This window comes from Manacus candei, unplaced genomic scaffold, assembly GCF_025592945.1.
Source record: "Manacus candei isolate 608988 ecotype Guabito, Panama unplaced genomic scaffold, ASM2559294v1 h1tg000025l, whole genome shotgun sequence".
Classification (NCBI taxonomy): Eukaryota; Metazoa; Chordata; class Aves; order Passeriformes; family Pipridae; genus Manacus; species Manacus candei.
In genome coordinates, this window is record NW_026138073.1 from 10,656,170 (window position 1) to 10,682,399 (window position 26,230).

General features: G+C 46.1%; 1 protein-coding gene across 4 annotated transcripts; it reads left to right on the forward strand.

The window, feature by feature from the left end:
* Positions 1-25,925, forward strand: SLC41A3 (solute carrier family 41 member 3). 4 transcript variants are annotated; one of them, XM_051788920.1, is made up of 11 exons: positions 1-159; positions 1,973-2,289; positions 12,035-12,142; positions 12,979-13,050; positions 13,851-13,995; positions 16,088-16,234; positions 18,844-18,988; positions 19,682-19,761; positions 21,541-21,675; positions 22,464-22,612; positions 24,998-25,925. In XM_051788920.1, exons 2-11 carry the CDS (start codon positions 1,999-2,001, stop codon positions 25,181-25,183), a joined length of 1,458 nt encoding a protein of 485 aa, XP_051644880.1. In that variant the 5' UTR covers positions 1-159; positions 1,973-1,998; the 3' UTR covers positions 25,184-25,925. The 4 variants fall into 4 exon arrangements, with proteins under 4 accessions (XP_051644880.1, XP_051644881.1, XP_051644882.1 ...); XM_051788921.1 differs by lacking the exon at positions 1-159 and adding an exon at positions 849-975; XM_051788923.1 differs by lacking the exons at positions 1-159; positions 1,973-2,289 and adding exons at positions 6,374-6,494; positions 10,722-10,896.
* The last annotated feature ends 305 nt before the right edge of the window (positions 25,926-26,230 follow it).

The window sequence follows — 26,230 nt, forward strand, 5'->3', positions numbered from 1 at the left end:
GCAGCTGCAGGGTTTCATTACTGCCACTTACAAAAACCTTCAACCCCTCTTGGTGTGCCCTGCTTTGAGCCAGAGGCACTGTTTTATCTGTAAGAGCCCTTTCACGTAGCATGACATCTGAGAGACTCCAGTAGGATATAAGTGTGCTCTGGTGCTGAGGTATGATTTAATATCCTCAATTGTTCTGGAAATTTGAGCTGCATGATTCAGGAGACTTGCATGAGTATGGTTACTTCAGTGCTTAATGAGATTTATGTGCTTAAATGTGACAGATGCTGCAATTACATTTCTAACACGCTGGTTCAAAATGGAAGGGGGAGAAAAACTAAACCAAATCAACAGGAGTTTTGGTGGAGGCAGGCTTTTGCACAGGAAGCTTGCAACACGAGCTCTTGCAAATGCCAAAATAAGGACGGGGGGGGGGGGAAAAAAAAAGAAAAACCAAACCCAACCCAAACAGAGGAAACGTCTTTCCGCAGCTCGTAATTGCAGCCTCCTGTTTGCGCTGCCCACGCTGACAGCTGTCACCCTTTCCCTACCATCCGCCACGGGCTCTGGGGGAGGCAGGAGGCCCGGAAGGGTGGGGAGCGGGGGGTGTTCGGGGCATCCCGAGCGCTGCCTTCCAGGGGGCTGTTTCCCTGAGCGGGACCCGTCCCAGCTGGGAATCCTCCATCCCCGCCTCGGGCTGTCCGCCCTGGTACGGACAGGGGGATGAGCGCGTCGCGGGGCTTGCGGCAGCCGCGGTGCGGGCACGGCGCCGGGGCAGGACCGGCGGCTGCCACTCACGGCACCGCGCCGCCTCCGCGGGCGGGGGCCGGGCTCGAACCCGCGGCCGCCGCGCAGGGCGGGCGCCGAGCCGCGTCCGCCGCGCCCAGATGTGGCGGGCGCCTCCCGCGCTCGCATCGTCCCGGCTGCGCCCGCGGGCCTGCGGGCACAGCCCCGCCGCGGGCAGGGCACGGGCAGGGCACCGAGCCGGTAAGCGCCGCGGGGAGCGGGGGCCGCGTTTCCTCCTCCCGCCAAGGAGGACTTTGGTCGTGTCCATCCCTCCGCCCTCCCCCTCCCCAGCCGTGGTTGGGGCCTCCCGGCAGTTTCCTCTGCTCGCCAGATGTTGGGCAAGAAGAGGATTGGTCCCTACCTGGGGTAGCGCAGGGGCTCAGAGGGCCGGGGGCCCATCCTGGCAATGAGAGCATCAGGGAACATCTGGCAGCAGGTGATGGGGAAAGATCCAGGGCACTGCCTGGGCCAGCAGTGGGACAGGCAGTATGAATGACAATTTTATCAAGAATGAAATGTGATGGCAGGAATAGGGCTAATGGTAACAATTTTCCTGTTTATTTTTTTCTTATAAGATTGTGTGGGGTCACTGCATCTTCTCTATAGACAAATGAGTCATGTGGTGTATGCATGTCAACTAAGGCTCAAAAGGAAGGAGAAGTATCCAGATTAGAGAGAAGATCAAAGAATTACCTTGTTACTGAGGAGTGGTGGACATCTAGCTGTACTATGCTAGGTACTATGCATAGTACATACCTGGATGCCAGTCCTTTGTGTGACTGTAGGATGCTACAATATAAGGATGTCAGACCTTGGCTAGGGGTCAGACCCTGAAAAGGGTTGAATTCTTCTGGGTTCATTAGTTCTTGTGACTCCCAATGGTTCAGGAACTCCCAAGGGTTCAGGCCATGTGCAGCGCCTTCTGAATTCTTCTACTTGTCCTCAGGGTAAGAGCCATGATGCACAGCAAGCACTCCAGGGTGAACACAGGCCTGGGATGAGATGCTGTTACAGAAAGGGAGATTGGCTGGATGCTATACAAAGTTGAAAGTACTAGTATTTGGGCCAGTAGAGTGTTTTGGGTTTGGGGAGTAGGTGGTTATTTACCTTCAGTACACAAAATACTAAAGGATTTCCTGTCTCTCACTTGCCGGATACTTCTTTTTGTTATCTCATTGTTTCTCACTTTGTTTTTCAGAAAAACTGTGATTCAAGGAAACCACCATGAAAGGTGAGGAAGTTCGGCAGAGGAGGAAAGAGGGCAGGACTAAGAATGGAGAGCGATCCAGGCACAAAGGAAGGAGCAAGGGTAAACACAGAGAGAGCCGACTTGGCAGCCAGGAGACAGAGGATGTCTCTCTGCATGCACAGCAGAAGCTGTTGGCTGAGGAGAAAGTGGCCATGGCAAAGTCACAGGAAGAGTCAGCCATCTCAATTTGCCTGCAAGTGCTCCTGCCATACCTCCTAGCTGGGCTTGGCATGGTCTTGGCAGGCATGGTTTTGGATTATGTTCAGGTAAGGGAAAGAAACTCATCTGACATACCTGATACGGGATAGGTGGGGGAGTTTTCTTCAGAGGCAGAGGATTTGCTCTGTGAACAGCACAGTAAGGGAGAATTTGCAGCAGTTTCACATGCCACCATGTCCTTCAGTCAGCTACTAAGTAGTTCTGTGTGGCTCTCAGGAGATAGCATGTGGGGCTTTTTTGGCCCCTTTTCTCCCCTGGAGAAAAAAGACTATATAATGCTAAAGTGTACACAAAGAACATGAGGTATCTATGTAGGAATGTGCAGCCCCGTGCAAAGATCTCACCTTGGTCCTTGAAAGAGGGTGGGTGACCTGCAGCCCCAAGGGCTGTGGTGACACAGTGCTTTCCTGCAGTAGATAGAGTAGTATCACTCATGGATGTGGCTCTGGGTAGTCCTGTATCTGCTGCTTCATTGTGCAAGGCATCAGCCAGCCCAGCTGTATGAAGTTAACACTTCATACAACCAGCCCAGCCCAGCCTGTGCACCACATCCTTGACTGAGGCTTCATACAGATGACTTGAGGTTCTTCCAGTTCAGGTTCTGATCCTATGATGGTCAGGATGAGACCTTCCCTCCTGTGGTGCAGCAGTACAGAGCTTTAAGATAGTGGTGAGCACCTGATTTTAGACAGTTTAAAGATGCAGTTAATTTCCAGATTATAAATTGCTGTGCCTTTGCACTCTGGGTGACTCTCACTACTGCATGTCTTTTTGTTAACCCTTGTTATTTGACTAACTAGCTGTGAGGTCAGACTATTCTGACCTATCTGATACAGTGACACTGAAACTACTGTGCTTGCATTGACAACTTTCACAAATCTGGAGCTGTGTTACTTTGTTATTAACCCAGGGTTGATCTCCCTAAGCTAGAAGAGCTGTAAAGGCTTAAGAGCGACACAGTATCCTTAACTGACCTTAGCATGTACTCAATACCCAGCAGAATGTCTCATCAGATCACAAAATGCCAAGGCAAAGCCAGAATCCAGTGACAAACTACTTTGTGTCTCCTTTGACATTATTCTGAGACTCTTGAGTGTTGAGCAGCCACTTCTAATTTTATTTTTTAGACTGTTTAGACCTGCCCAGCCTTATGGATCTCTGACGTTAAATGTATGTTGCTTCCTGTTGTGAGTTATTAAAGTGTGAAATAAGTTGCAGATGGGTTTATGACGTTGAAGGAGTGCTTTTCTTTCAATGTTTCTTCCCTGGGAGTTGTTTTTGTTTTTGTTTTTCTAGGAAGAACTGGGCCACTAATACAAACAGAATGCGAGGCAAACCTCACTCTCCTCTGAAACTGCAAAAGTCTGCTTTCTGTTTTTGAAATAAAGAGCTGGCAAAGAGCTGTCATGTTAGTGCTTAGAGTCTGGGAAATCAACCCATGCCACATCTCATAGAAAGCACAGGCCTTTGGCAACTATCACAGAGGTTGTTTGTGCATGATCGTGGGCTACTTGAGCGTGTCTCATCATGGGCTCACTGCTGCTGGAAACTGCCCTTCCTTCCTGAGCCAGTCCTGGCCTTTGCCCTGGCTGCTGCTGTTGTTTCTGTGAAACAGCAGTGGATGCTGTGGGGCTCTGCATCTGCCTGCTCTCAGTCTCCCCACTTAACTTCTCTTCTCTGCCCTTTCCCAAAGTGGGAAGAGAAGAGTCAGGAGTGATAGTACTCGAACAAATGGGATGTGCAGTCCCTGCAAAGCATTGTCATCCCATGAGTCCAAGGCGTTGGAATAGTGCTGCCTGTTGCTAACAGGAATGTTGTAAAAGCATTCACTTGTCTTCCTGTCTCTTCTTTGCAGGGATGATAAGGTACATATGAAACTGTGTTCTTTGGCACTTGTCATCTTTCTGTTCTGTGTTTTGTACCGTGGCAGTGGACGGAGGCCCTAGGTCAGGGTCAGGACTCACCCAAGTCTGCTTCTGCTTTGACTCCTCCAAGGCAATGCTACTTGTTGGCTAGTTTGCAAGTGTGGGGATACAGTGTATCTGTGTGCAGTGAAGGGCAGCAGTGTACCTCCCCAGGCTTTGCCTTGATGAGTGGTATGAAAATAAGGTGGTTGGTTTGGAGTTTTTTTCTCCAGCTAGTTATAATCTTCTCCCCACTGTTGAGCAACTCTCTCTTTCTTCCCAAACCTGATGCATCTCTTTGTGGACAAATATGGTATATCTCTTTGCCAGGAAAATATGAGGCATCTCTCTGCTGACAAATATGGTGTGGATCTTTATCAGAGGCTCCTTAAAGGCATAATAAAATGACCCAGTGTACACACGCGGGTCACCTACACCAGTTACCTTCTCTGCATACTGATTCATCGGTTGAGGGCTTTTTATGGTGCTTGCTTAGAAACAGGGAGAGCCAAAGCATGATAAACTTATAAACCCTGCCAGGCTGACGCTTTGGTACAGGCTGTGCTGCTGCTCTGTTTTTTAATGGCATTTGAGTCATTCAGACTCATTAATATTTTCTTTACGTTAATGTTTCTGCCTGATATCAATCCAGTTGACAGATACAGCAGTGTGTGGGAGTAGGTGTGCACATTATTAGACCTTGAAAACCTATGGTAGTTTCCCAGAAATTGTCTTTTGTTTCCTTGAAAGAAGGTCCACAAGCCATTAACCTTTACGTCTCTCTGCAGAGGGTGATTGGGAAGGGGTTGATCCATCCTAAATTGTGTTTTTAAATTTTTTTTTACCCTCTGATTCAACTAGTCTACCCAAATTAATTATTAGAAAGGATCCCCAACATAATATCCTGACTCCTTTCCCTATGTGTGTGACTTTGAGCTGAAGCCTTTACTGAACAGGATAAAATTTTTTGGCAGTGTGTGGCCATGGTGCAGCTCTGGTTTTTGACCCTGTGTCAGATGCTTCATCATGGAGTCTCTGGGATGAGATCCCCTCTCTCAAAGACAGCAGCTTCCTGGGAGCATGCAGAAGCAGTGTGTTTCACTTTAGGACAGGAAGGGACACCAGCTCAGAGAGTGTCCTTTCTCTCCCTTGCCTGCGGTGTAGTGAGATTATGGAGCTACCTTAAATAAGCTCTGGCTATGACTCTTATCTTGGCCTTTGCAAACTAGCAGAAAGTTGAAGTGATGACAGCAGATAAGGGTGTTCACTTCTGAAGCTTATTGGCTGGTTCTCTGAACTTTTTTTTTCCCTGAGAGCCAGTCATTCAGAGGTACAGCTGGCACAGACCGATTGTTATATCCTGCGGAGACCACGGAGGGGACACGAGGGGCCAGGGTCCAGAAGTGCAGATCTTCTCTCACCAGCTGGCTCAACCGTGTCACTTACCTGGGGATGAGACCTGTGTAATATCGTCGGCTGGGAGAAACATGGCCCCGTGCTTTCCTTGACCTTTCTTCACCTTGAAGAAGCGCAAAATGGATCAGGGTTTTTAACTCCCCACCTCCTCAGCCTTGGGACAGTGAGAAAAGTTCAGTGGTGCTTACGGTGGGAGTGAAGGGACTGGGGCTGGTTCAAGCAGGCTTACGTATTAAACCGTCGTATCAAACGCAAGCCACGGTCTGACAAGAAATGTAACCCGAGGAGAAAGGACACCAGTTCGTTTGAGCACGCTGAGGGATTCTTGCATGACCTGTCACTCTTTCAGTGCCGTAGCCTGAGCAGGTCTTACTGGTTTTTGCCGAAGTGGTGGGAGCTGAATGGGGTGTGGGCTCATTTCTATTCATCCTCAAACGTCTCTGCAATCTTCTCTTCTCTTTTTTAATTTCCCCCTGGATATAAATCAGAGAAATTGTGTCCATCAAGTTTGCTGCCACCTGAGCTCAACCCAGCTGAATCAATTCTGGAGGATACCCTTGCTGCAATACTCTGGATGTGCTCCTAAGAGAAGAAGAAGCTAAACCAGCTTGGCATAGTTGCTGTAGTTTGAGGAAAAACATTTCTTCTGACTTCGGAGAGAACTACAAGAAGGATCTGTACGATGTCCTGATCTCCCTCCATTTTCCCTGCTGAGCATGGGTTAACAGTGTGTGACCATGGTGGTCACTCAGTTACAATTGGAACTGTGCTTCCATGGCAAGAAACTGAGAGGTTTCACCTGCAAGTTGACCAGATCAGCCAGTGGATTTCTCCCAGAGACTTCATTCTCCATTGCCTCCCAGATTTTCGTGCCATTCCTTCTGGCTGGCTTGGGAATGGTAGCTGCTGGCCTCTTGATGGATGTTGTTCAAGTAGGTGCATGTGGTTAGGAAACCTGTAGTGAGAGGGGGGGGGCTAAGACACTGACCTCGAGTATTTGTGCTTTTTTGTTTTTAATTTGTGTGGTCCTAGCAGCCAGTCAGTAGGATGGCTGTAGGCTTTTTCCTGAGCTAGAGAGACACTATCCATATTCTTTAGATCAGTAGCTGTGCTCCTTGTAAAGTGGGATAGCGGCTTTCAGACAGGCTGTGTAACACTGCACTTGGTGCATTAGACTGGGTGCTTCCTTTTCTGTATTGAGCTAAAACACTTTGGGGCTGACTGCTATGAAGCAACTGGATCAGAGTACAGCACGTTCCCCTGTTGCATGATATTATTTTTTTCCTTCAAAAATTGCTGATAAGGAGATCTAGGTCAGGGTTGTTATTAGCTACCTGTCTTACTTAGAAGAAAGTTCATGCTTTCAGTTCTTTGCAAACAACCTAGTGTAATATTTGGTCTAGAAGGCATTTAGATACTGTTATGAGAGGCTTGCCAGCATAAAACAATTAGCATTGCCTACAAACAGTGCTTCTCAGGCAGCTTCTGAAGTGGGTATAAATTTAGAATAACTTCCATTGACTTCCAGGGAGTGCTGCTGCATTTACACCATTGTGCCCACTACCAGAATCTATCCCATCTGTCTTTCCTTTGTACCAGTGGCACAAATAGAAATGTAAAATTCGATCTAGTTTGGGTGTCTCATGCCAGTGGATTTACAAATCAAAAGACTGGCAGTTTCCCGAGGATATATCCTGCAGTCTGAGCTCACTGGAGTACATTGGATTCTCTGGCATTAATACCACAAGAGGAGCTAAATATGGATACTTGAATGTTTGGAAAGACAATACCTTGCTGGTTTTTTCTTGCATTAGAAGAAACAAAGAGGACAGAGAAGTTGAATTAAAGAGAGTATGAGGAATATCAAAGAAGGGTTAACTGAAGTGGCACTCACTGTTGCTGTGCTGTTTGTCATCTCCACCTTGTGCCGTGCTTAGGCACAGACCTGTCTTGCAGCATTACAGAAGTTCTCAAAGTACCCAAGATGTTAGCAGTTATCTCAGAGAAGGATAAAGACATAGTACATACCTTGGAGTGAAGAAATAGAACACACTTGCTAAGAACTGGTCTCTGTTCAAAAATGTAACTGTATCCAAACTGATGGAAAACACATGTATGCCGTGTTGTATTTGTCCTTTAAATACCAGTGTGCACCCTAGTTTGTGTATTTGTTCATTAGACTCTTTGAAACGGAGTCACACATAAAGTGCAACCATAGGATCTGTATTTGTTGGTGAAGGTCTTTCCAACTATATTGAAAAAGAAGCCATCAGTCCATGGGTTCAGTTCCCAGAGGAGGCAGCCCAGTGCATTGAGAGTCACGGCTGGCATAGGAGAGATGTTAGTGAGGTGAACTACCACAGTGTCAACAACCATGTATCAATAACATCTAAAACCAAAACCAGTAGCTGGGAAAATCCAGAGATCTTAGCCTTTAAAGGTTTGGAATACTCTTCTATGCTTCTTTGTCTCTGAACTGTTTATTTTCAGCTTTTCTTGCTGCAAGTATGAGAGCTAGAAACTCACTGTCCTGTCCAACTAAAACTTGAGTCTAAGTTTGTTTGCTTGAGGTACTGTAAGACTTATATTGCCAATCATGAGGGCTCACACTACTAAAACTACAGGTTTTTCTGGTCCTGGAGTCTGTGATTTGCCCATTTTTTCAGTGGTTGGTCTGGCTGAGGAATGCTTTATCCTATTTGCATTCACTGCAAAATGTTCTTAGGAAACTCTGTGTTTGCCTTTGACAGGGAGAAATATGAGCAAGCTCAAGGATTGTATCAAGAGCATATGTGTGAGTTTAATGCAGCTGCCCTTGTTTTATTACATACAAAATATCTTGAAATAATTTGGTTCTGTGCTGGGAGTCGAGCTGACACCCTCTTTTTCAGGGCTGACGTTGCTGTAAAGAGGACAACAAAGTGGAAATTGCTAGTCTGTGTCCTATCAAACTTGCCAGGATTTTAGCAGTTTCTGATCCATCCTGGGATGAAACCAAGAACTGTTCATGTTACTGTTTACAAAAAAAACCAGCAAGAGAGATTTGTCGAACCCAGTTGACTCTAAGGCTCAAACCTGAGTCTTTCATACTGTAATAAAAAGACACCCCAAGAAATAGCTATTTGCCATTTTCTCTTCCTGGATGTGCAGATGATGCAGTCTCCCTGCAGGGCTGATAACGTGGCACTGGTCTTTTCTTGTTGGATGTTTCTGCATCTGCTCCAGTGATCCTTGGCCAGCTGGTTGATCCAGATTCTAGGCTGGTTGGCATTGCTGGAGACCTTGCAGGGCCCTGCCAGTGTTTGGCCCACTCTTTTACAGTAAGGTGAAGAATCAGATTGAAGCTGCAGGATCAGATTTCAAACCAGAGAATTCAGGAGGAAAGCTTCCCTTTCTTTCTCCCCTTTCATGCCACTCCAGTGGGACACAGTCCACATAAAAGTCACAGACAAGATATCCCTGTCCTTTGTTGATAAAAGCCCATGAGATGATGGACATTGTAAACGATTTTGTAATGGTTTCCTTTTATACTCCAGGAGCAATGAAAAACCTCTGAGGCTTCTGAGCTGTTGCCATGGGAGATGGATGTCCTGGAGAGGTAACAGGACATGTTTGGGACAGTGAGAACAATGTGAGGATCTACAGCAGGGCTGGACTGCAGTTGGGGAGGCTGGCTCAGTACATCACAACTTCCCTTCCTCTGAGGGACCCCCTGGTCAGATCCAGCTGCTGTGGGGACCAGCTGCAGTGGAACATGGGGTTAACCCAAGTTTCTTCAGAGCTCAGTTTTAGGGCTGAAGCTCCGTTATGGAGATGTGAAGTTGGAAATAGTCTCTTTCTGGCTCTGTGTCCCTGTGTGGGTTTGTAATGCTGTATGGAATGTTTCTGTTCCTTCCAGGCCAGTTTTCATCTCCAAGGACAGAGACAATTCCTAGACTTAGTTCAGCTGTCTTTATTCAAGCATTTCCTTGCCTGCATAGCTCTAACCTGCCCTGCTCACCCGCTCCTCCAGCTGACAGTCCTGACAGTCCTGCAAGTCAATGGCACAGGCATCATCTGTTTATTCTGTATTTCTGCAGTTGCTAACATGATGGAGTCCTGGATACTGTGGTAGAAATAATTATGAATCTGTCCTTAGGCTATTGGTGAGTCACTAATGAGACTCAAATAGAGGCAATTAAGTTAGCTTTTTTTATCAGTATGGTTGTGTGATTATTAATTGTTCAGAGCGTTTAAGTTTAATGGTACATAAGGCAGAGTCCCAAAAAATCATACCTCATATGCTGAAACTTCTGCATATGATGGTTTGAGACCTGCAAAATTAATCACGAACAAAAGTATTGGAGCTTACCTAGATATATCAAAATCATATTTCCCAAAGATAACATGCACGGGAAATACAAAGAGTTGAGGGGTTTTGTTACTTATTTATATGTCTTTTTATATGCAAGATATCCAAGGTCTTAAGTATAAATGTCTTCACATCTCTGTATTTTAAATGGGTGGGGGTTTTAACATTGTGACTATGAAGTCTGTTTTTTCTCCTCTTTCTTTTGAAGGATTCAAAGATTGTTTGGATCTTTATTCTTAATCAAAAAGAGGAGAGATGGGGATATTAATCTTTAAAAGAGATGTTCACCCCTAGCTTTCCTCAGGTATTTAGGTTCCATGTTAAGAAATTTAAACAAAATTATAATGTGTCATATAAGGTGATTATTTTTGTGTTGTTGATTATTTACTCAACAGTAACTAACTTACCTTTAACATTTTGAAACATGCCTGTTTCCAGGCCACTACTGCCAGGAAATATGCCTTTTTTACATTGATAATAATGTTTTGCCTCTTATCTGCGTGTCTGAGGGGTGTCTTGCACCACGTGCTCAGGACTGGCTCAGCCCCACTTTCATGCCAGCTTCCTGAGAAGGAAGCTGTGAGGTCTTCCCAGCAGACAACCACACCACTGGCTTCCCACAGCTTCCCATGGCACAGCCAAAGCAAAACACCAAGCTGTTACACCCTGCACATATTTCCTAACAGGCAGACAGCTGAATGTGTCAACATTTATTGAGTCTGTCCAACCTCCTAGACTTTCAGGTTTATAGAATCACAATGGGTGTGAAACAGGTGGGCAGGGATATGTTGTTTGTTTTGTTCTCTAGTGCCAGATTTCGGGACCATCATGGGATACTAGAGTGTGACAAGATGAAATTAATGAACACATTGATCCTTCACATGACACGTAGCTAAACTACGGAAATTGTTGCCACGGGATGGCACATGGGTTGGAGGGGGGAGATTGGATGAGCACCTGAAAGAGCAATCCTTTCATCAGTGGTAAGTGTGCAGAAAAGCCTCACCAGCTCTGTACCCTGTGACAGACAGTCATAGGCTGGAAAATACACAGGAAAATTATCCCATTTACTTGTCATATTTGTAGATATGTTTTATACACCTGAATTTGACTACTGGTAGAGCTAAGGATGGGTTAGATGAACCTGTGACTTGACTCATGGCAATCAGTCTTTTTTTCTTGTATTCTGCTCTTAGATGCTTGTTGGTTTTACTTCACACTGAGCTGCCCCATTCTGTGATTTCATCCTGATGTAAACCTCTCTGGCTACAGTGGGACTTTGAATGCACAGAGGGGGGAATGCACGTCCTTGAATGCACAGATGGGGGAATGCACGTCCTTGAATGCACAGAGGGGGGAATGAATTATGTTCCAAGGAACTGTATGGTCCATAAATTAGAGAAGACATGTCAGTCAACAAAGTTTCTTAAGGTCTCAGATCATCTCTAGTGTTGCAGCTGATCCAACAGCTTTGTATAGTTCAGCTTCAGAGAAGCAACAACGGTCAAGATATTGGCTCAGCTGTTCAGCTTATGAGATATCTTAATTCAAAATCCTTTTTCCAGCTGTGCTGGGAACATACTTGGTAACAGGAAGATTTAGGAACTGCCTGTGGAGAAGAGATGCACAAATCTCCTTCCCTTCCACCACCAGTCTTAGATGCTTAGTTTGAAGTTTGGTAAGAGAAGACAGACACAGCTTGTTGTTGTTAGATCATTTTCAGATCTTTGTGTTTATTTTTATGAGTCTATTTAGCAATAGATGTTCATGTATCCAGTGTCAGTGCAAAGGATGGAGAACATGCTGTATTTCATTTGGCTTGTGAACCCTAATTATTTTTCATGTTATTCTTGGCTAGTGCAAAAGGCACATTTTAATTTGTGGCTTTCCAAAATCTTATGTTACCCTCAGGAAGAAAGACCCTTCCCTGTTAGGATAGTGCTTTATCGTGCATGAGATGAGAAAGAACACTGCAAGCTGAGAATTCCTTCCTTCACTCCCAAAATGCAACAACAAAGTGCAACAGGGCAGCATCTGCCCCCATGTGCAGATGCCTGTGGAGCAACAGCATTGGACTGGTCAGCATCATAAACTGAAGTTGTTGCCTTTGTTTTTTTCCAGCACTGGGATGTGTTTCGGACAATTACCGAAGTGTTTATCCTGGTTCCTGCCTTGGTTGGCCTGAAGGGCAATCTGGAGATGACACTGGCATCCAGGCTCTCTACTGCTGTGAGTGTTAACAAGGTGGTGGCTGTGTGTGTGGGGAGGGGGGTGATTAGCAGGAGACATCAGGAGATTCTTCATTTATATAATCACAATATGTATGAGATATGCCCTTTTCTGCTAAGTGGAAACTAGTGGTGTGTGAGTGTTAAAATAATGTGTTTGCCCTCATTTTGTAACTGGAACAGAGAATTTCCATCTGTGCTTTGAAGGTGAATTAATCCCTGGGTGGCCAGTTGCTGATATTTGGGGCCCTGTGACACATGAAGGAGACGAAGACAGGACTCCACAGCTGTCAGCTTCAGTATTGGATTGCTTTTCTGCGGGTATTGATTCTTGAGAGGCCAGGGCTTCCCAGCTATCTTAACTTGGGGGGAGCAGACTGAGGCTTCTTGGAACGTGCAGCAGCTTTTGCTACTCTGTTTGATCTCTTGTATCTCCCTAAGCTGTTTTGTTTACTTTGGGCTGTTTATGTTACATGTCTCAGGAGAATTTGGAGCTTAACAGAGGAATTTAGGGGGAACAAAGAAGGAAAATTGGTTTAGTTTGTTTAGCTTTTTCTCTGTGTGGGATGTGATGGATATGCCCACTCCACATTTAGCTGGGTGCCCTGCAATGCCTCTGCACCTCCAGTGTGAGCCTCTGATGCCCCTGGGACATTGGGCTAGAGCATGATGGAGAAGTGTCAAGAAGCAAGTGCAGGGAAGGCTGGGGGATGATGATCTGCAGTTGCCTCTCTCTGACTTTAACAGCCTCTTTTCCACAGGGACCAGGTGAAACTGCCTTCAGCAGCCACCTGTGCCACAGAAACAGGCTTTCAGGGTATCTCTCTTGACTCCTAGGCTAACACTGGACAGATGGATGATGCCCAGAAGCAATGGAAAATGGCCACCTGCAATTTAGCCCTTATCCAGGTGAGTCACTTCAGCCGGGAGATGAAAAAGTCCCTCTTCTCTTGCTACGCTGCAGACCAACAGCATCTCTGCCCAGCAGTGCTGAACCCAGAGTAGGTGATTTGGGGTGGGTATTCTCAACAGAGCCAAGCAGAGCCAGGGCTTTACTTCCAATAAAGCTCTGTGTGACCCAGAGCTTGTAGTTTAGCTGCAAAATACATCTAGACATTCGTTGTCTTTGTGGGCAAACTGAAATAATAAAAAAACTCTTTTTGCAGGGGGAGCTATATCACAATCCCTGTTTCACAACAGCTCCCAGATAAAGCCTGTCATTTACTGACAGCGTTTGGGAATCAGCCTTGGGCAGGAGGGGAAAGGTGGGAGAAATGTACCTCTTGTAGCTCTTTCTGCTTGTTAAAATACAGCAACTAGCCCAGAGTTTTCACATGGCAAGACCACAAGGCTTGCAACGTGTGTCTGTGTGCTTTCCCTTATCTCCTTCCTCAGCTTTCAGGAGTGCTGCCTTGATGGGGATCCCATTTTTGTGTTGACCAGGGCTATTCCTTTGCTGATGGACTAAATGTCCTTTGCTGAAATGTTATCTGGCCTTTGCAGGCCTTCAGAGTTTTTCTCCAAACTTTGTCAGGATTTCTTTTGAATCTAGTGGAGCCTCACAGGGATGCTGCTTAAATACATAAGCAATCAGCATCTGTGCCAGGCTGTGCCCTCTGAGCTATGTGACAGCACTGCAGTCATGTGGAGCCGGGGCTGCCTGGAAACAGAAGTGGATGATTGCTCACCAGCTGTCTTTTGATCCCCAGGTCCAGGCCACTGTGGTGGGACTGCTGGCTGCTGTTGCTGCTGTGATCCTGGGGGCCATCTCTAAGGGCTCTGTGGAGCTGAGCCAGGCTGCTGTGCTGTGTGCCAGCAGCGTGACCACGGCCTTCATAGCTGCGCTGTCACTTGGTGAGTCTTTTTGGTTCCTCAGATCAAACATGCAGCAGTCAGGTGTGGAATAAACTGCCTCTTCTGCTGGGGAGACCCAGCTGACATGCCTCTGCTCTGGCAGAGGGAGGAGGGATGCAGGGAGCATGAGTCCTATGTGTGCTGCTTTCACCCCCTCTGCATCCTGCCTATGCTTCTCTTCTCCCCTGATCTGTTGTTCACTGGACTCTTGACATCCACAGCAGCAATCAGAATGTCCTTCACCTGACACACCAAAAATGCCTCATGCTGTGCATGGAAGTACATAAACATGCACATACTTACTCCATGTCTCCTGGGTGACACATGAGACATCTACACTGGCCCTTTCTCTAGGGGAAGGTGAACTAATATCATGCACAAAGCAGGAAATGGAGAGTCTGTTAGCAGACAACTCCAGACCATGCTCAAGATGGACTTGGGTCACCCAATACCCTGGGCAGGGTTGTGGCCAGCCCTGTGGCTTGCCTGCTATGAGCTCACAGCTGGGCACTCCTCCCCCCTGGCTCTTCCCCTTCAAGGGAAGTGTGATGGGCTGGGTGGTAGGATCTGTTCTGAGTGGCCTGAAGATCATCAGTTTGTAGGTCTGCCATACGAGGGCAGCATGATACCCTGAATAGAGTCAGCTGGCAGAGTCAAATAAAGCAAGTTTTCTAAATGAAAGGAGCAAGTTAAAACAAGTGCATATCCTGAAGCTGGAGTCAAAGGGTGATTGTAGATGCCTTTCATGAAAAGCATGGCATGAGGTAGTTGTTAAAAACAGCTTTCATTACTCTTCCCTACAATCTCCCTGCTTGGTGTGATACAGATAGGCTTTGTTGCTGTACTGTCACAGGCTTGCTGCTGGCATTAGTTTCTTCCCTGGACATGGTCACAGGCAGCCTGTGTGTGGGTGTGCACAACGGGAAGCTGCTATTTTTATGGCCAGAGAGGGAAACAGCATGAACTGTGCTGTGGTGAGGGGAGTGTGGGTGTCTAGGATGCCTCTTGTGGAAATGCCATGTTGTGTGAGGATGTGTTTCTATATAGGGGATTTTGTATCAAGGAAGGTGCACATGTGGCATTTCTTATGGGAGAGCTGATCATCCCCTGTATGGTCAGCTCTGGTGGGGCTGTATAGACCAGCACAGAGGAGTTGTGAACTGGAGGGAACCACCATCTTTTGAGCTTTCTTTGCTGTGTACTGTCAACCATGGAAGGACTTTGAAAACATGTCATTTGTCTTGTCTTAAGGCTGCCCTTGCTAGTAACACAGCAGTGGAGGCCAGCCAAGTAGGGTTTATTCCAGTTAGCTTATCCACAGGCCTGTGAGAGATCTGATGGCTGAGAGATTCCCACATGTTCATCAGGGTTTGGGGTTTGCATTCCTTAACTCACCTGGGCAAGCAAAACTTCCCTCCTCTCCAAGAATGCCGAAAAGCAGCTGAATTTTCCAGGTGCAGCTCAAAGGACAAGGGAAGAGAGGTGATGTGGGCCATCTCCATAATGCTCAGAGCATCAGCATCCACACAGTGCAAATTAAAGCAGCCCCAAAGGCTCTGGGGCATGAGGGGTCAGTTTGATGGATGGACTGAAATGCTAATGCAGGCTACTGTAAAGAAGCTTGTTTCTCCTTGGTGATTCAAACTTTGAGAAATTTTGGTCTAATATGGAAAATATCTTTGTACTGTGGAATCCAGAGCAGGGGATGGCACTAGGGCTGCATGCCTGCTGTGTGCTTATCTCTGAGTGTGCTTCGTGCTTGGTCCTCCTTCAAGGCAGCTGAGATTAGGCTGCTCAGGAGGGAAGCTTCTACATTTGGGCTGCCTGCTGGTATCTCCTTTGATCCCTGGAATTTGCCTGTGTGCCTCTGGGCCTTTGGAACAGTTCATAAGGGCAGTCATGCCCTTCAGGTTGGTGAAAGCAAGAGGGCAAACTCCTGAGGATGTCCAATCTCCAGCTGCGTGGTGCTGGTACGGGTAATCTGCTTCTCACTTTTCTTAGACCCCTATGTCCCTCTGGGAGCCAGAACAGCAGCTCTGGGGTGAAAAACAGCAGGATACATTCTCTGATGCTTGCTCTGTGTCTTCTCTAGGTCTGGTGATGATTGGCGTGATCATCGGAGCAAGGAAAGTTGGGATCAATCCAGACAATGTTGCCACACCCATAGCAGCAAGCCTTGGAGACTTGATAACCCTTTCCCTGCTGGCAGGAATCAGCAGTACACTCTTCAAATACATAGGTACAGTGTTTAGCAGGGAATTGCAGCTCAGCAAGGAAGGGACAAATCCTTGTGAAATTACTGCAGGGCACTTCCCTGTTTCTGGCATGGTTCAGAATGGAGACCGTTGTGCCACTGGGGTAGAAAGGTGACCAAAGAGGCTTTTTCCAGAGTTTCTATTAGTAACAAACTGGAAGGCAGAGCTCTAAGAAACACAACTGGGATCTGTCAAAGAAATGACCAACAGATACTGTGCAGCTTTGGAACAGAAGGTTGGCATATGTGACACTGACTCTGTTCCTGGATCTTTCACTAGCCAAGCATAACTATTTTCTGTGTGTGGGTAATAGCAGGTCCTTCCTCTCAAAGCAGTTTCAGGGGTTTAGCATTTGTAAAATATTCTTGTACCTTCTTACATGGGGAGTCGAGGATGACATCAAATTGGAGGAAGGCAGACTGCAGTGTTTCATGTTTGCAGGACTCTAAGTAGGACTTATGGCTGTGATGTTAAGCTGTGCTGCTGATTGGCAAAGGCATGGGCATCTGTTGATTCTGAAAAGCCCAAACATCTTGCTACTTGGTGATATATGCTTGACTGTTGCTTTTAAAGTGTTAGGCTGTTTACCATGAGCCTAACCTAGAACAGAAATGGGAAAATAAAAAGATCAGCAAACTCAAAACCATTTGACGCTCAAACTGTTGCTTCAGACTGAGCAGAAGCAGCAAGGCAGCTGTTCTCAGTTTGCATAACTGGTTCCATATGTAAGCGCAAGCGAGGGAGGGAAGGAGCACACACTGAAGGGAGAGGCCTATGAACTGCTTCTGTCCAATCCTCCTTGAGCTTCAGAGTGCATTTTTTTTAACAGGCTTTTTCCATGACGCCATTGCACCTTCCTCTGTAAAGCCAGGTTGTCTTTCAGTCAATACACCTCAGATAATATCTCCTAGGGAGCACAGGGCAGAAGAACATAATAACCTTCATGGCTGTGAGCAAAGGGAATTTGTGGAGTTTTCAGAGTAGTTTAAATACCCTCTTGAGATCGAAAATACTCATCATACGAACACCAAGTCATTGAGAGCATGAAGTGAAGCAGGTAGGAGGAAGGCATTGTTGATGGTGGCTGAATAAATTAATTTCCCTCCCCACTGTGTAGGAAGGTATGGTCATGCTGTGAAAACTTCTGGGTCCTACCAAAATGTATCCTTCAAAAATACTGATGAGACTGTAAGTTTGGAGTACTACGTGCCACCTGATGCAGCACTATTCCCTTTTGCAAAATACCCTTTTGCCAGTGAAGATTTTAATTTTTTTTTTAAATTGACTCTGATCCTTCTCAGTCCTGCATAATGGAGGTACAAACTGTGCCAGAGGGTTTCAGCTTGTTTATGGGCTGTGTGTGAGGGAATGTGGCAGAACTGGAATGTGGAGACTGAAGGTCATTCATCCCACCAGGAGTCTCTCTGTGGGCTTTGATAAGGTTTGATAGACTCCTGTGCTCTGTGTCTGCATTATTTAAGAAGGAATTAATTGCTCAAAACATCAAGGGGTGTGGGTAGGAGACCCAGAATAGCAGCTAAGTTTGTCATACAGCCCATCTGCCCTGAATGACTCCGGGGGGTTAAGTGCACTGACACAACAGTGTTTACAGCTGTTTACACCCCAGAAGTGGTTGCATTTCAGCACCAGCTAAAGCCACTCACAAAGAGTGCACCTCCTTGTGTAAGAGCCCTTGATTCATGGAAGATGTCATCACATCAGTGCTATCTCATCCAGGTAGCCCAAGGCCCTGGCAAAGACATTTTAAAAAATGCACACTTTGAGTTTGCTTTATCTCCCAGATTACCTGCAAAGTCGGCATTACATCCCACTGCCTTTGGCCCCAACACAGAGACCAGATGGAGAGCTCTGTTGATGAAGCAGTTTTGTATCGAAAGGGTTGGCATCAGCCCCATTGCTTGAAGGTGTTTCTCGTGCTTCTCAGTCATATTTATTTTCTTTTCGTGCTGCACATTTGCTTATTTTTTGATTCCTGTGCTTCTAAAAATCACTTCAATTTTATGCCTCTGCTGAATGGAAAAAGGACCTAATGGAAACACATGTAAGCTAGCACAAAAGAAACCCCAGATCTTAACTGGCTTGTACGTGCAAGAGAATATTTGTTCCTATAGAGCAGACCAGCTGTTCAGCAATTCTGCTGGCTTGCCACCTAAAGTATCTCTTACGTCTTGTTTTAGGTGAAGGTATGAGGTGTCTGCCCTAAGTGTGATACAGGAGTTTCCCCCTTGCCCTGCTGTTTGATCTGTACCCTGGAGCCAGAAATTTTGTAACTTTTTATCTTTCTTAGTTGGAGATTGAATTGGAGACTTGCTTGTCTTCAAATATAACTTGCTTTGAATCCTGCTAATTTTCAAACAGCATCCTCTAGCAGTGAATTTCAGGGATTTAGAACGGATTTCTGTGGTGGAATGAGGTGGTTTTGTGGGGAACATCATGGTTCATGTGATTTTTCTGCTAACATAACTCGGTTGGAGCAAGAGTCCCACTGCCTTTCTTCCCATCTTTGTGCAATTTGATTTTGGCAACCTGTGAAGCTATGGGCGTTTAATTCAAGATTTCTTTTCCTTGCCAGACGTGAAATACCTTTCTCCTCTGATCTGTGCTGTCTTCATTGTCATGATCCCTCTCTGGGTTGCTATTGCCAAGCAAAGCCCTTCTCTTGCTGAAGTCCTGAAATCTGGATGGCAGCCGGTTATTGTTGCAATGAGCATCAGCAGGTAAACCAAGGAGCAGCTCCCAAGCCCACACATGTATTCACACTGCAGAGAGACCCTGTGCTCACTTAGAAGGCCATCAAAAGTGAAACTGGAAGAGAGAGAAGAAGGGTATTTGTCCAGAGCTTCTGAGCCACTGGTGGCCCTCCCACAGACTGTGAGATAGCAGATAAGGAGCCTCCAAATCACTGGAAAAAGCAAATCATTTTAAATCTCACACATCCAGGCACCACGTGGGTGCAAGCTAGGAAACAGAAAACAAAGATGATGACCATCACAAATTGTCAGGCTTCAACTTCATTTTTATCCAGCTGTAAAAAGAAAAGACTGGTTAATGCAGAGCCAGGTAGTTCATTCCTCCTGTGCTGCATGTTTCAGATCCAACTGAGATCCGGGAGAGAATTTTTAAAAACTTCTGAAGCCGGTATAGAAGTGTGAAAAAGCTTTGGGGGAGGGTGATAAAGCTTCCCTAACTACTACCAGTTTTGCTTATGGGTGGGCAAGGTCTCTGTGAACTCATTATGCCATTAACAAAAACTGTAAGGTTACCTGTTGGTGGAGACTGAGCTGTAAAAGGAGTACCTGGGCAAATCAGTCCAGCCCTGGCAATGGGGAAGATGCAGTAACCCATCTCAGTGTGCTACTTTCACAGCATAGGAATTGATCCACACTCACTGCCTGTCCTTTTTTTAACAGCATTGGGGGGCTCATCCTGGACAAAACTGTAACTGACCCAAACTTTGAAGGCATGGCAGTTTTCACACCTGTGATTAATGGTAGGTTGGGCATGGGGGGATTCTCTGCTTTTATTTATACCTCCTCCCCAAGGGTTGTGGTATCCACTGTTCCCTCCTCCCATCATGAGTGGAAGCAAAGCTACTGGTCCCCATTACATCCCTGCTTACTCATGCCTTGAAGCATCTCTGGAACAAAACAGCAGGCAGAGCTGGAAAATACTGGCAGAGCTGTGGGAAAGGTTAACAGTATCTGATAGTTGTCTCTGAGAGCTACATTGACACTGTTCATAACATCAAACCTGTTAGGATGTCACAATAAATCCATTTTCCCTTGTCAGTCTCCCTCCACTTGGTAATTTGAGCTGTGAAATCATCCCCTATACAGGTTGTTGAAAAAGATCAATATGTTAAGATTAGATATGTGTATGTCTACAAAAGATTATATATATGGATCGCATATAGAGGGATTTTTGCATATTTATCTCTCAAGACCTTATGTGTGTATATTTATATTTATTGGAATCCTCACAGTACTTTTGTACACACACATATCATTACAAACTGCTGGAGATCCTGGTATTATTGAAGATCCACTGGTTTATTTTTCTGCTGTTATAATGTTCCTGTAGGACAGGCCCATTCCAAGGGAAACCCATGTTCCTAGGGTAGGCTTGGACTCATGCCACTCTCAAAGCATGGTGTCCTCTTGCAGTGTCAGAGGGTGACACCCAGCTGTCACCTTACTGCATCTGCATAAAGACAGCCACCTTGCTGACAAATCCTTTCCAGCAAGGTTACCCAAAAAATCTGATTGGGAGAGTACGTCAGCAGCAGTTTAGTTGAACAGTGATTGACCCAGACATCGCCCTGTGGGGCAGGTGACCTGTTTGGCAGAGCTGGTGGCAGAGTTGCTCAGTGCTCTCTGTCTTTGCACAAGTAGCTCTTCACCTGTGCAGGAGAGTCCTCCAAAGCGTGGCAGTGCAGGGTTCAGAAAGTTTCCATCTTCAGCTACGGTGACATAGTCTTAGTATTTGCTTTTTGATTCCCATCTGGAAAATCTCATATTTAATGATGGAGAACTTTCTTATTCAAGGAAGGGAAAACATGAAAAGCCTGCATCATCTGGTTCTCTTTTATCTTTTCTGTGGCATTTCTACCCTGAAAATACTCAGGGTGGTGGAAGTTTACTCTGTAGATCATTATTCTTCTATTTTCTACTTGAAAATGCATCTGCTTTTTCATGTTTTCTGGAATTAATCAGTCTGTAAGGAATTAATTTCCTTTTAATTAGCTAGCATATTTGGGCTCTAATTCATTCTCGTGATTTCTTCTCATTTGACAAAGTCAGATGCCTTAATACAGACATATAATCACTCTGTGATGTTTGTTGTCTTTTAAACAATAATGGTTCTCTGGATGAGTAAATCCAAGAAGTGGCCATGAGCAGCATCTGCCACTGCCTGCACTGCTTTCCCCAGGTGTTTTTAACAGGCTGTGTCAAACCAGGTGCAACTACATCATCTCCAGAGGCCGTGTGGCATTTACACCCAGTGCTGGGGAGCAAGGGAAAAGGTTTTCAATACAGCAGTCAGAAGGAGACGATAACTGGAACCTTCCTGATTTTTAGAAGCTGTTCCTGCAAAGCGAATAGCCCAGCATCACCTTGACGTGTGGGATCAGACTTCCTCTTTTTCTCACTGCTGCTCCCTGTGAGCTTGTAAGTGAGTTCAGATCAACTCATCTTGGGCTGGGTTTTAGGCTGATGTTTCCTGCTGTGCTGAAGGTGCTTTACACGTTTTCTGTGTTTCACCCTCATAGGTGTTGGAGGGAATCTGGTCGCCATCCAGGCCAGTCGAATTTCTACATTCCTGCACTTCTGGAGCATGCCTGGAGTTTTGCCGTACAAGATGAGGCAGAACTGGCCCAACCCATGCACCACATTCTTCTCATCAGGTAGACCCTGAACCCTAGGTGTCCATGTCTGAAGGCCTGTCACCACAGATAGCTCCTTTACCGAGCCTGGTTGGAAAAGGTCTAGGTGGGTTTCAAAGGCAGAACTTCCCCCTTACAGGGAAAACACTCAGATCAGAGAAGAAGCATCTTTGCAGTGGGCAGTGTGAAAAACAGGCTTGTTCACTGCTCACTGGCATGGAAAGAAAGCAGCCTTCAGGGAGCACTAAAGAAAGTAATTGAAAAAGAATCTTAGATTTGATCTAATAGAAAGTCATTTTAACCACGGCCAGTCTAGAGCCATAACCTGTGGATAGAAGGGTGAATAGACCATATTCTTGCTGAAAATCAGCAATTTCTCCATCTTCAGCATTGGATATACTTAAGCATCAGCAAAATTTGGGTCTGTTGTCTTTATAGATTGCAGATTCCTCTTGATTTTCCCTGCTGGGTTAGGAATCAGTGCTAGATCAAACTATAATCTGGGAAAATGTGTTGCAGCAAGACAGAGCAGAAGTTGTGGGAGGCAGAGAGCAACTGAGAGGAGTGTCTGTGAGAATTGGAGTGGATCAGCATGGAGCTCACAGTCCCTGACACACAGTTTCAGTGCTAGACAAATCTGCTGGGCTGATCCTGCAGATGCTCCTGATTGCTTTGTGATCTAGAAAAGGCATTAGCAATGTTGCTGGTGGGATGGGACAGCCCCAAGTCTATGCAATAAATATGGGTCCTGTCTTCCCCCTACCCTCTGCAGCTGCTGTTACCCCCCTTTCTGTCTCTGTCCTCTGCAGAGGTGAATTCCAAGTCAGCTCGGGTCCTGTTCCTCCTGGTTATCCCAGGTCACCTCGTGTTCCTCTACACCATCCATCTGCTGCAAGGAGGCCACACGTCTCTGTCCTTCACCTTTGTGATGTTCTATCTGACTGCTGCTTTGCTGCAGGTAAACCCCAAACTCTCAACAAAAAGGAACCTCTCAGATAGCAAGAAAAAAAGCCTTCTCCAGGCTAAACAGGAGTCATGGTAAAACATCCAACAGCAGCCACCCTTTTCTGTCATTTCAGTGTGCTTCTACCAAGCATCATGTACCTTCTGTGGGTCCAGTAATACTTCACCCAAGTTGGGAGGGTCTAGTTTCCCATATGAGCATGACTGCAGTTTAGGGTGAGTGAGGGATCAGATGTGAGATGAGGAACAAGTTCTAGTCCTCCACTGAGCTGCAGTAAGTGTGCAGAGACACATTTAGCAAGGAAGTACCTTGTTTTAAAATGTTCACTCCTTGAGTCCCTAAGCTCCAGGTATTTCTAGGCTGCCACTTGTCATTCCAGGAAGAGGCAAGTGAGAAGCAGTGAACTCCAGCCAGCAGGTTTCCTCGCTCATTTTGGAAACCAGTGTCACATATTATGGGAATCCATCGGGGCAGGGCCATGTAGGTCAAAAGCGAAGGGAAAACCCAGGCCTGAGCAGTTCATCTTTGAAAATAAAAGTTCTGGATAGGCAATGGGCAGTTCATTCAATTTGTTGTGCCTGTTCTCTTTTGCTGTTTGTCCTGCCCTGTAAACTTTGTCATCTCACCCAGAAATGCATGTGGCTGTTGCCTGAGCTCACAGAGGCTCTAACTTCACTTGCCCTTTTAAATCAGTGATTCATTAATTTGCAGGGTGAGGTGGCTGACTCTCACTTTGCCTTACAAGCAGCAACGTGTCTTCGGGTGAATTCCTTCTGTGTGCAAACAATCAGTTTCTCTCGACCTTTGCACAACCCTAAGCCCAGCAGCACAGCCACAGTTGTAAAGGAAAATATTTATTCTTCTCTTTATGCATCGAGGTAACACCTCAACTAAAGCCAAGCATGAAAATACACAGAATAAATGACAGCGTAAAGAGCAGCATCCCAGCAACACCACTGACCCTGAAAGATTCCCACGGAGGCCAGTGGAGGAGAATGCATTCAGCCTGTTTCTTTTTCCCCCTCCGTTATACTTTATAAAGAAAGACAGAAAGAAAGACGAGGGGGGAAGTTTAGGTCAGCTGGAGGAAGCCCAAAGAGAAAGATCAGAAAGCTAGAAAACATGACCTCAGAGGAATAATTGAATGGACAGGGGTTAGCTAGTCCAAAGAAGAGAGGCTTGAGAAAAATATGGTTAATATCCTTTAAACCACCAAATTTTTGGAGGGAGGGGCAGAATAACATTTACTATGTGGTCACTAGGGAGAAAATATGAAATCATGGATTTCAAATGGAAAAAGGCAGATTTATGTTAGACCTTAGGAAAAACAGAAACAGAAAAAAGAAGCCATGGGACTGATTGCTTAGAGTGCATCTCCAGCTCTGAGGGTTGTTTAGCACAGGTTAAGCAAATTTTCCATCAGGCGCATTTGATCCTGAATTGAGGCAAAGGAATGATCTGTGTAAAACTCTTGAGTTTCCAGCCAGCTTTAGTTTCTGTGATTCTGTTATTTAATTTGCTTCCCCCACCTCTCCTCCTCCCTTTCCCTCAACCAATTTTCACCTTTAGAAATGCCTCCTCCGGCTTTGGTTCCTGATGTGCTGTGGTCTCCCATGGAGGGACCACAGATGTGGAGAGCAAACTCCCTCTCTCCCTTCTTAATTCAATTAACAAGACAGTCTTTAATCTTTAACCGAAGCATTTTTCTTCCATCTGTTTATCAGAACTGGGAATGAAATAGGTATTAAAAGAAATCACAACAAAGATTTTTAAACTATTGAGGTGAAAAAAAAAAGAGAAATTATTTTATTCTTTTAGCATGTCAGTGCTGCTTGGGATAACTTTGATGTAAAAACTGCCTCAAACTCCAGTTGTCCACTGAGACTTTTAGGAAAAACAAAGTACATGTGATCTGAATTTCTAATGGAAAAAAGAAGTTATCCTTTGGGGTTGCCTGCATATTCAGAGCAGCCCTGTATCTGGTGGAATGAACGTGAGCAGTCCAATTCAAGGCATGGGAAGTAGGAACTGTACCTTTGGGAGAAGCTTTTGGTGTAGCCAGACTCATATTTTAAGCAGGAGATGCTGGTGAGCAGTTCAAGTGGGGTTGTCCACACTTGTGGCTGGCAGCACAGGGCAGTGGCATCAAGGGTGGTGCCAGGCAAGGCAATGCCAAAGAGTAGGAACCAGATACATCCATCCCAGTGCAGCTCCATCCTGCAGGGAAACAGCGTTTCTCTGGGGATGGTGAGAGCTCTCAGTGATCCCTGTTAGCTCTGATGCCTTGGCCATGACCATGTCACTTTGGCTGTGAGCTGACGGAGATTGGATGTTGCCTTCTTGCTGCCTCACAGCAGGGCCTTTCTTGCCTCTACCCAGGTGGGAATCCTGCTCTACGTGGCTGACCTAATTGTGCGTCTGATGTGGAGGAAGGCTCTGGACCCGGATAATTTCTCCATCCCCTACCTCACCGCCCTGGGGGATCTCCTGGGCACTGGATTCCTGGCCATCTGTTTCCGCCTGGTTTGGCTCATCCACGGTGCAGACATGAACCTGGGGAACTGAGAGACCACGCGCAGATCCGCATCCCTCGTGTGATACGGTGCTTTCCTCTGGGACAACAGGGTACTTGGCGATGACTGCTGGGTCACCCAGCTGGATTGGGCCTCCCCTGCCACCCTGACACCTCCCCTCCCCATCGTGCCTTACAGCTGGGCTCACCCGCCCCGAGGAATCAGCACCCACAGACTTGCACCCTGGCAAGTGAGCGAGCTGGTTTTAAGAAGTGCCCGCTGCTCACACCTGCACCCGGCAAACAAGGGGCTAAGGAGTGTTTGGGCCATTGGTAATGAATGAGCATTTTGGTCGGTGGTTTCAGTCCACCTACACGGCCCTGAGGCTGCTCCAAAGCCTGCCGAGGTCACTGCACCTGATCCTCCAAGTGGATGTTGCAACCCCTCCATTGGTAACTCTGACTTTCCCTCAAGGGAAGTTCTTTATTCACCCCCCTTTCCTCCTGCTGAATCCCTGGAGGAGGAGAGCAACTAGGTCTTTAAACTTGTCTCCTCTCCATCGCTCAGACAGACGCTCAGGATCTGAGGCAGTGAGCTGCTGGCTCCCGCCCAGCAGGAGGTTATGTAGGGATATCACCTACCTGCCCTGGCAGCATCACTGGTGTCTGACCAACAAGCTGGTTTGATTGCATTTTGGGGGTAGGAAGGTTTGTTTTTACGGTTTATGAAATACCCAGTAGTTAAAATGTTTATAGAAACACACATATAAATAAAGTGGGTAAAAAAAAAAGAAATGCTGTGGATTTGGGGATTGTTTTTTTCTTGCTATGACTCTGCCTGTTTCTAGTTCTAACTTGTCAGGTAGAACTTCTTGCTTCTTTCTCATCCATTCAGGTTGGACAATGCAATTTTAATAGAGCTTCTGTAAAATCAGTGTTTCCTAACCAAGAGTAGCCTTTTGCTGGCCACGTTTCAGGTTAGAATTAAAGCCCATTCCCTCTCCCACAACTGCCATCCACTCATTAACAATTGCTCTGGGATGAGTCTCGAATCTGTGTAAGGCTTCTGTTGGGTTGGGTGACGATTGGGAGTGAGGATG

Bases quoted from the DNA above. Each gene is read 5' to 3' on its own strand.
- SLC41A3 (XM_051788920.1), top strand. From the start codon at position 1,999: ATGAAAGGTGAGGAAGTTCGGCAGAGGAGGAAAGAGGGCAGGACTAAG. The intron at 16,235-18,843 runs GTACAGTGTTTA...TTTCCTTGCCAG, and splicing joins TACACTCTTCAAATACATAG to ACGTGAAATACCTTTCTCCT. The intron at 19,762-21,540 runs GTAGGTTGGGCA...TCACCCTCATAG, and splicing joins TTTCACACCTGTGATTAATG to GTGTTGGAGGGAATCTGGTC.